The 10,628-nt window shown below is 19.6% G+C and overlaps 1 protein-coding gene across 3 annotated transcripts in view; it reads right to left on the reverse strand.

The window, feature by feature from the left end:
- Positions 1 to 768: 768 nt before the first annotated feature.
- LOC117179863 (stimulator of interferon genes protein) overlaps positions 769 to 10,628 on the reverse strand; it is a 32,566-nt gene continuing 22,706 nt past the window's right edge. Inside the window, exons 9-10 of one of the 3 annotated variants that reach the window (XM_033372028.1) lie at positions 5,580 to 5,693; positions 769 to 922 (exon numbers count right to left, since the gene is read on the reverse strand). In XM_033372028.1, coding sequence (XP_033227919.1) covers positions 852 to 922; positions 5,580 to 5,693 — 185 coding nt within the window. In that variant the 3' untranslated portion in view covers positions 769 to 851. The remainder of the gene's footprint in view (positions 923 to 5,579; positions 5,694 to 10,628) is intronic. The other 2 variants (XR_004467963.1, XM_033372029.1) reach the window with 2 other exon arrangements.

Raw genomic sequence — 10,628 nt, forward strand, 5'->3', positions numbered from 1 at the left:
TTTCATCTTTTTGGGATAAAAAATTGATTGAAAATTAAATGTTTGTTTAGAAAATTTAACTGTTTTGAAGAAAATTCATATTTAATATAAACTCAACAATTTTGTAGAAAATTTAATTATCTGGTTGGAAATATTTGTATTTTCCAAACGTCGTAATTTTGGTAGAAAATTAATTTTTGTAGGGCGAAAATTCAACTCTTTGGTTAATTAAACTGAATTCGTAAAAGTTAATTTTTTTTAGTTGAATAATTATAATTTTAATTGAAAATTCGTTTTTTAAATTAATTTCTTTAACTGAAAATTCAATTTTTTTTGTAGAAAATTCATACTTTTTATTTTAAAAAATTCAAAAATTTGACTAAATTTTTTTTCCTGATTGCCAATTTTATAAATTAAAAATTAAAATATTTTATTGGACATTCGCCTTTTACGTTTAAATTGTTTTAAATAAAGTTGAACGACTTCACTCATGGTTTTGTACTGTCTGTTTTAGTTTAGGATTCAAGTACTTTTTTTAAATTATCATTTTTTTATGCAAATATTTTAATTTTTTAAAAAATTTAATTTAAAATTCTGTTCCTCAAATATCAAATGTGACATTTTTGGTTGAAAATTTATTTTTTCTGGTTGTCAATTCAACTACTTTTGTAAAAACGTATTTTTTTTATGGAAATGCATAATGTTAGTTGAAAATTCGTTTTCTTTTGGTTAAAATTAATTTTTGTAAATATTAGAATGAACTATTATGTTAAAAATTAAACTGAATGATTAAAAGTTAATTTTTTCGTTGAAAATTATAATGCGGTGAGTCCGAGGCCTGCGATAAAAAGTAAAATTAAAGATAATAATTATCAAGATTTTTCTTGAATTCTTCTCAAAAGGATTTCTCCAGGATTCACTCTTTTTCCTCGTTCGTCATAATCTAAAGATAGATTTATATGGATTTTTAAATACGAAATTTAAATTAAATCTAATTATAAAACTTAAAAAAAAAAAACTATCAGATAGAAAAATTGGAATAACTCTGGAAATTATTTTACAAATTTTAACTCATTTAAAATATCTTAACAATTTATCAAAACACCATAGAGATTTTTTTTTAAATAGCCGAAGAACTTTTAAAAATGTTAATTATTCTAAAAGCTATTTCAATTTTTCCAAATATTTAAATTTGACGTTTTTTTTTGCAATATTTTTTAAATAAAATAATCATTTTGCCTTTAACTTGGACTGTTTTGACGCAGAATTTTATCAAGTTTCGTGCTATTATGAGGAAAAAAATGCATAGGAGATAGGGAATTTTTTCATGAAAAAGGGGAAAGATTAAACATTTATTTTTAAATTTAGAAAAGTTGAAACAATCTTTTTATAAGAGATTTCATAGTTTTTTAATTTAAAAAGTAAAAATAGTTCAAGTTTTGAGCACCTAAATTATTGCTTTGAATTTTTATTTTATGAAATTTTTAAATATGAAATTTTTAAATAAAAAATTTTTGAAATTAAATCTCTTGAAATTCCATAGAAATCTCTCAAAAAAATTTTTTAATTATTTTTGAAATTTTGTCGATACTTCTAAATATCTTGGAAAACTATTGGAATTTTTTCTAAAACTTTAATGAATCCTGCAAAATTAAAAAAATTGCATTAAAATCTTTCAGTTTATTTTTTTTATACTTTGGGAATCTTTTCGAATATTACGTTAAAATTTAATTTTCTAAAAACAAAATTATTTTTACTTTTCGCAAAAATCTTAAGAAACTTTTTTATTATTTTCAAATCTTTCAAAATCCTTAAAAAGCAATAAAATTTTATCCTGAAATCTTCAAGAATGTATATTTTGTTTTTAATTAAAAAGAAAATCTTTTAGAGTTTTAAGTTAAGTTTAAATCTTTTTTAAACTTCTAAATATCTCTGAAACTAACTTTAAAAAAATTAGTAATTGATCACTCTTTATTTATTCAGAAAAATTTGTTTTTATTTCGAAATCTTTTTGAATATACGTTTACAATTCATTTTTAAAAATAAATCATGTATAATTTTCGTAGCAATCTTAATAAAATCTTATCATCTTAAAACCTTTCAACATTTTTAAAAAGCTTCAAACATTTCTTAAATATTAAAAAATCTATATTCTTTTTTCCAATTTTTAAAATATTTTCAAGCTTAAAGTTAAGTTTACATATTTTCTTAAACTTATCGATTTTTTTTCGAAATTAATACTTGTACAATATTTGTTTTTCATAAAAATTTTTGTTTACATTTTTTTAAATTTTCTGTTGAAATAAATTTTTTAAAATAAAAACTCGTTAAAAATATTGTGTTATCTTTAAACCTTTTAAAATTTTTAAAAAGCTGGAAGTTTTACGTTAAAATTTTCCAAAATCTGTATATCGTTTTGAATTTTTTGAAAACTTCTAAATATATCGTAAAGTTGTCCGCATTTTTTCTCAAATAATAACTGTTCAATTTTTATTTATTCATCAAAATAAGTTTTTGTGTCGAAATCTTTTTAAATAATGTCTTAAAACTAATTTTTCAGACCAACAAAAAAATATTTTAAATTTTAGCAGGAACCTTAAAAAAAGATGTTATCTTAAGCCTTTTCAACATTTTTGAAAAGCTTCAAATTTTTATTTAGAAATTTTCAAAAATTCTAAATATATCTTAAACTTAATGGAATTTTTGAAAATGATTAATTGTTGAATTTTTATTTTAGGTTCTTACAAATGAATAACTTTTCAATTGTTATTTTTACATCAAAATTTGTTTTGAAACATTTTTAAAAATTCTGTTAAAAGTATTTATACAAAATAAAGAATCATTCAAAAAGTTCTCAGGAAACTTAAGAAAAAAAATATATTGTTAAACATTTTTTTAATGTTTTCAAATTTAATATTATTTTTATTTCTAAATATCTTTTAAAATGATTGAAATATTTTCCACAATTTTTAATGAATCTTGAAAAATAAAAAAAATTGTCTTAGAATATTTCAGATTATTTTGTTATATTTCGGAAATTTTTTCAAATATTAAATTAAAATTAATTTTCTTTTGAACAAAATTACTATAAATTTTCGCAAAAATCTTAAGAAAATTTGCATTATTCTTAAATCTTTTTAAATATTCAGTTAAAATAATTTTTTTTTAATAAAAAATCATTCATAATTTTCCTAGCAATCGTAAAAAAAACTTATCTTAAAATCTTTCAAAATATTTTTCAATCTTCAAAAATTTATATTCTTTTTTCGACTTTTTAAAATCTTTTAAGTAAATTTTTTAAAATAAAAACTCGTTAAAAATTTTTTATTATCGTAAAACCTTTTGAAATTTTTAAAAAGCTTCAACCCTTTACTTTAAAATCTTCAAAAATCTATATCTCATTTTTAATTGTTATATTATATATATTTAAAAGTTTCCAAAAAATTAAAAACGAAATATAAATTTTTGAAGATTTTGAAGTAAAATGTTGAAGCTTTTTAAAAATTTCGAAAGATTATAAGATAATGCAAATTTTTTAACGAGTTTTTATTTTGAAAAATTTTTATATATAATTTATTTTTTATTTTTATATACGTATGCATAATATTGATTTAATCATAAAAATTTGCTTTTTGTTTCGAAATTTTTTAAAATAATGTATCGAAGACTAATTTTTCAAAATAATTCAAAATAAGTGATAAATGTTTATTTATCATACAAATTTGTTTTTATTTTAAAATCTTTTTAAATATCCTGTTAAAATGAAACTTTTCAACATTTTTTTAAATCTATATTTTATTTTTTATTTTTTAAAAATATTTTTAATTTTAAGTTAATTTTAAACCTTGTTAAAACTTCTAAGTACCTCTTAAACATGCTCGATTTTCTTATAAATTAATAGGTGTTAATGTTTATTTATTCATAAAAATTTATTTCGAAATATTTTAAATATTGTCTTGAACTTAATTTTTCGGAATCAAAAATTATTCAAATTGTTTCCTGGAATCGTAAGAACATTTTTGCGATATCTTAAAACCTTTATAAATTTTGTAAAAGCTTTAAGATTTTATTTTAAAATCTTCAAAAATCTATATTTTGTTTTTAATTGTTTGAAAACTTTTCGAGTTTGAATTTTTTTTTAAACTTTTGAATTTCTCTTCAACTTGGTCGAATTTTTTCTCAATTAATAACGGTACAATATTTATTTATTTTTTCATAAAAATTGAACAATTATTAATTTAGATACTTAGAAGATTTAACAAGATGTAAAGTTAACTTAAAACTTGAAAAGATTTTTAAAAAATCAAAAATAAAATACAGATTTTAAAAAATGTTGAAGCTTTTCAAAAATCTTGAAAGGTTTACTTTTAACAGGATATTAAAAAAGATTTCTAAATAAAAATAAATCTCTATGATAAATAAACATTTATTAATTATTAATTTGAATTTTGAAATATTTTTAAATACTAAAAAATGTTCTTGAGGTTCCTGCGAAAATTAAAAATAATTTTGTTAAAAAAAATTAATTTTAAAATTATATTTAAAAAGATTTCCAAAATATTCAAAGAATAATCTGAAAGATTTTAAGACCATTTTTTTACGATATATTCAGAAGTTTTCAAAAAATGCAAACCTACTTTAAAACCTAATTTGAAAAGTTTTCAAAAAATTAAAAACGCAATACAGATTTTTGAAAATGTTAAGCTTTTCAAAAATTTCGAAAGGTTTTAGTTTAATACAAATTTTAACGAGTTTTTATTTTGAAAAATTTATTTCAACAGAAAATTTAAAGATTTCAAAAACCAATTTTTATGAATAAATAAACATAGTACAAGTATTTATTTAGAAAAAAATCGAGAAGTTTAAGAAAAGATTCAAACTTAACTTTAAGCTTGAAAATATTGTTAAAAAATGGAAAATAAAATATAGATTTTTAAATATTTAAAAAAATTTTGAAATTTTTAAAAAATGCTGAAAGGTTTTAAGATGATAAAATTTTATTAAGATTACTAGGCAAACTAAATAAATAAAATTAAAATAAAAAATTTAATTAAATATAAATGAAAGTTTGATATTAAATTTTATTCAAAAGTTTCCTAGGAAAATTTTTGATGATTTTTTGTTTTCACAAAAATACTTTTAAGAGAAGTTTTACAAATATTTCAAAACAAATTTTGATTTATAAACAACAATTGAGCAGTTATTAATTTATAAGAACTTAAAATCAAAATCTATATTCGAATTTATTAAGGCTAATTTTTAAATTTTTAATGTTTCTAACTTAAATTTATTTAAAATGATATAATTTTGAACATTGTTTCAAATTTTTTTATTAATTTCAACTTATAGCATTGAAAATAAGATCGTGAATAAATTTTTTTTAAAGTTATTCTTAAAAGATTTTGTTTATAACAAAATTTAAAAATCATAATATTTCAACTTTTTTTTATTCCAATTTTTTCTAGATATTTTTATATATTTGAACGATTTCAAGGAATTTAAACGAATTTCTAGAGAATTGTAAGAAATAAATATATAAAAAAAGAGAGAATGCAGGGAAATAGGAAAAATACTGTGAACGCTGAAATTTTGATACTTACCTTCATAATAAACTAATTCACAGACATCCCTACAATCCGGGTTATCATTTAAGAGTTGCTCTAAAGTTCTGCAAAACAATTTGGCAAATTCTCTTTTATATTCAGTATAAACTTCTGAAATAAAAGTTTAATTGAAAACCAAATTTATTGTTTAATTACTAATCACAGGCCTCGGACTTACTTCAAAAATAAAAAATAGTGTAAATAGTGTCACAAATTAAAAAAATAATACAAGAATCGTGTTATAATTTTTTGTTTAAATATTTGATTAACATTTTATTCTTTTCGGTTGAAAATTCGACTATTTTGGTTGAGAATTCATCATTTTTCGTTCAAAACTGAATTATTTTGTTGAAAATTCGTATTTTTTGCTTGAAAATTTCACAATTTGATTGAATTTTTTCCTTCTTTCTTGACCAACGAATTTCGATTGGTTTAAAAATTCATGTATTTTGTTAATCATTCATATTTTTGATTTGATTTTGTTGAAAATTTACTCTGCTTGAATCGAAATTTATCTATTCTTTGGCAAAAAATAATTTTTTTTTTATAAATGCAACTGTTTGTTTAAAAATTAATTTGTCTTATTTGAGGATTGAAGCATTTTGTCAATATTTTTTTCCTAAAAGTACTGTTTTTTAAATTTTTAATTAAAATTTGTTTTTGTTGGTTATTTTGTTGTTGTTGAAGACTCTTAATTTTAGTTAAAAATTTAATTGATTTGTAGAAAATTGATGTATTATGTTAAAAATTCGTATTTTTTGGTAAAAAATCAAATTTTTTTTCTAAAAGAACTGTTTTTTATTTATAACTAAAATTTGTTTTTGTTGAAATTTGATGTATTTTGTGGAAAATTCGTCTTTTTTGGTAAATAATTAATTTTTTGGTTTCAAAAGCAACAGTTTCAAAATTAACACGTTTTAGTTGAGGATTCCAGTTTTTTTAATTCGTTGTTTTTTTTTGCGTAAATCCTTGGTTGAAAATTGGAAAACTTTTTTTAGTAATTTTTTTTTTTTTTTGATTTGAAGATTCATAACTTTAGTTGGAAATTTATTTTTTGTTAGAAAATTAATTTTTTTGTCTAAAAACTTAATTATTTTATTGAAAATTCATATTCTCGGGTTGAAAATTAAACAAATTGGTAGAAAAGTCAACTATTTTATACAAAATTATTACTAATTTATTAAAAATAATTCTCTCGAATTATTATAATCTTGAATTAATCTTTTGTTCAAAATTTTGAGTTGAAAACTTACGTAATTTTTTGAAAATTCATATTTTTTGTAGAAAAATTAATTTTCTTAACTGAAAATTCAAGTATTTTTATCAACATTGAATTATTTAATTGATAATTTAACTTCTTGGGTTGAAAATTCAATTATTTTGCTGAAAATTCGTCTTCTCTGGTAAAAAGATAATCTTCTTGGTCAAAAAATACTAAAAATATAAAAAAAAATTAACTATTTGGTAAAAAATGCAACTGTAAGGTTGACAATCTGTTTGGATTGAAAATTGAATTTTTAGTCATCTGTTTTGCATAGAAAATTCGCTTTTTTGGATTTAAAATCCATATTTCTGGTCGAAAATTCAACTTTTTTTGCAGAAAATTCGTCTTTTCGGCTCGGAAATTCAATAATTTGTTACAAAATTTAATTATTTGGTTGAAAATACTACTTTTTTTTGTTGATGAAAATCAATTAATATGTTTTAGTTGACGATTCAAAATATTTGGTTAAAAATTCGTTTTTATTGGTTAAATCCAGCTGTTTATTAATTTTAATTGAAAATATATTTGTTGTCGAAATATGAAGTATTATATTTTTTGTTGAAAATTCAATTTCTTTGTTGAAAAATATTTTTATTAAAAATTATTATTTTTTAACTAGAAATTTAAGTGTTTGGTTGAAAATTCATCAATGCGGTAGAAAATTCTATTAATAGGACTAGATTAAACTATTTTGTATAAAATTCGTTTTTTAAAATAAAACATTAATTCTCTTGAATAGAAATTATTTATTAGATTTTTGGTTAAAAGCTAATCTTTTAAGATAAAAAATTCAACTCCTTAGTTTAAAGAATTTAGAAACGAAAAAAAATTTAGTGAAAATTAATATTTTTTGTAGAAAATTAATCTTCTTGGTTAAAAAATCATCAGTTTTAAGTACGAAATTCCCTTTTTTGGATTGAAAATTTCCCTATTTGATAAAAATTCAATTTCTTTGGTAGAAAAGTCACATTTCATTGTTAAAAATTTTACTATTTGTTTAAAAAATCAACTATTTTGTAAAAAATGTACGCATTTTGTAGAGAATTATTCTTTTTTGGTAGAAAATTCTTTTTCTGTGATGCAATTAATCTGTTTTAGTAGAAAATTTAACTATTTGGTTAAAAAATCTACTTTTTTGGAAGAAAATTAATTTTTCCGGTTAAAAATGCAACTATATGAAAATAATATGTTTTACATGAGGATTTAACTATTTTTTAAAATCCGTTTTTATTCGTTAAATCCAGCCGTTTATTAATTTTAATTAAAATATATTTTTTGTCAAAATATCAATTATTATGTTTCGTTAGAAATTTAATTTCTTGGTTAAAACTTGAATTATTCTTTTAAAATTTAGTTTTCTTTTGGTTGAACATTTATAATTTTAGATAAAAAAAACTTTTTTCTTATCAAAAATGAATTTTCTAAATAGAAATTTAAGTATAGGGTTGAAAATTCATCATGTTGGTACACAATTAAATTATTACGACTAAATTAAACTATTTTCTATAAGATTCGTTTGTTAAAATAAAAAATTAATTCTCTTGAATGAAAATGATCTGGTTCATTTTTGGTTAAAATTTGATCTTTTCAGTTTAAAAATTAAACTATTAAGTTGAAAAATGTTAGAAAAGAAAAAAATATGAACCAAAAATCAATAAAAATTTTTTTGATTACACCCATTGTTCAAACTATATGTTTGAAAATGTATATAATTTGGGTGAAAATTTACATTTTTGTTAGAAAATTAATCTTCTTCGTAGAAAAATCAACTATTTGGTTTAAAAAAATTTATGTATTTTGTTGAAAATTAATTTTTTTTTCGTTTAAAATTTAATTATTTCATTGAAAATTAAACTTTTTTGTTAAAAAATATTTTTTCATGGAAAATTCAATTCTTTTGTTAATCGTTAATTAAAAAACTGGGTTGAAAATTATAATTATTTTGTTAAAATGTCATCAGTTGTAAATACAAAATTCGCTTTTTTTTGTATTAAAAATTCATATTTTTCTCGAAAATTCAACTGCCTTCTAAAAATGTAGCATTTTTGGCTTCAAAATTCCCCTATTTGATTAAACTTTTTTCTTAAAAATTGAATCACATTGCTAAAAAATACAAATATTTTTATTTTATTCATTTTTTTTTTGGAAAATTGTCTTTTTGGATTGAAAATTGAACTTTTTTGGTCAAAAAAGTCACCTTGCTTTGTTAAAAATTCGTTTTTTTTTTTTTGGTAGCGAAATCAACAATTTTGTAAAAAATAAAGGGGGTCGACTGAAAAATCCCGAAAAATAAAATTCCCGACACTGTAAAATTCCCAAATTAGAAAATTCTCGATTAATCAAATTTGCGAATGATAAAAAAATTGCCTAAAAATAAAAATACCGATATGGAAAATTCCCAAATAATAAAATACACGAATAATAAAATTACAGAAAAAAATACCGAATTGGAAAATTGCCGAAAAATAAAATTTACCAATAATAAAATTGCCGAGAAATAAAAATACCGAATTGGAAAATTCCCCAATGATGAAATTTTCGAATAGTAAAATTTCAGAATTATAAAATTCCCGAATAATAAAATTCTGGACAGTTTATAATATTACCGAATTGGATAATTCCCGAATAATAAAATTCGCGACAGAAAATTGCCGATTTATAAAATATCCGAATTGGAAAATTCCCGAATTTTAACAATTAGAATTTTGTATAAATGTATTTTATTGATTACAAATACAACAATAAGACATTAGTTTCAAAAATTATTTTTAACATTTCAAATTTCGAAGCTTATTTCTTGAATTTAAAATAGCAATAATTTTTGTATCGCCTTGCTTATTTTTGAAAACGTGCGCTTGGAAATTTAAAATTAAAATTAATTTAAAATTAATTTAAAATTTAAAATTTTATTTTTGCGAACGCTTTTTGTATTCTTTCAAATACTATGAACATTAAAAAAACATGCGTTACCTATAAATATTTTATTTAAAATAATTGCTATTTTTAAATAAAAAAATAAGCTTCGAAATTTTAAATGTTAAAAATAATTTTTGAAACTAACATCTTATTGTTGTATTTGTAATCAATAAAATATATTTATAAAAAATTCTAATTGTTAAAATTCGGGAATTTTACAATTCGGTAATATTATAAACTGTCGTAAATTTTATTATTTGGGAATATTCCAATTCGGGAATTTTATAATTCTGAAATTTTATTATTCGAGAATTTTATTATTCGGGAATTTTCAAATTCGGTATTTTTATTTTTCGGCAATTTTATTATTGGCGAATTTTATTTTTCGGCAATTTTCCATTTCGGTATTTTTATTTTTTGGTAATTTTATTATTCGTGTATTTTATTATTTAAGAATTTTCTAAATCGGCATTTTTATTTTTCGGCAACTTTATTATTCGCGAATTTGATTGTTCGGGAATTTTCAGTCGTCCTAAGAAAAGGTACGAATTTTGTTGAGAATTATTCTTTTTTGGTAGAAAATTAATCTTCTGGGATGCAATTAATCTGTTTTTGTTGAAAATTTAATTATTTTGTTGGGAATTTATCCTTTTTGGTTCAATTAAATTGTTCTTGATTTAAAATAATATTTTCTTGACATCGCCCAAAAAAGGGTTAAATAGTGTCAATAAAGAGGCGAGTCCGAGGCCTATAATGGCAATCATTATTTAGAAAAATAAAATTTAATTAAATAATTTTTATAAAGTCATAAAATTAAAAAATTAAAATAATAAAATAAAAAAATAAATACAATAAATAAAATAAAT

Source organism: Belonocnema kinseyi, chromosome 9 (genome assembly GCF_010883055.1).
Source record: "Belonocnema kinseyi isolate 2016_QV_RU_SX_M_011 chromosome 9, B_treatae_v1, whole genome shotgun sequence".
NCBI lineage: Eukaryota > Metazoa > Arthropoda > Insecta > Hymenoptera > Cynipidae > Belonocnema > Belonocnema kinseyi.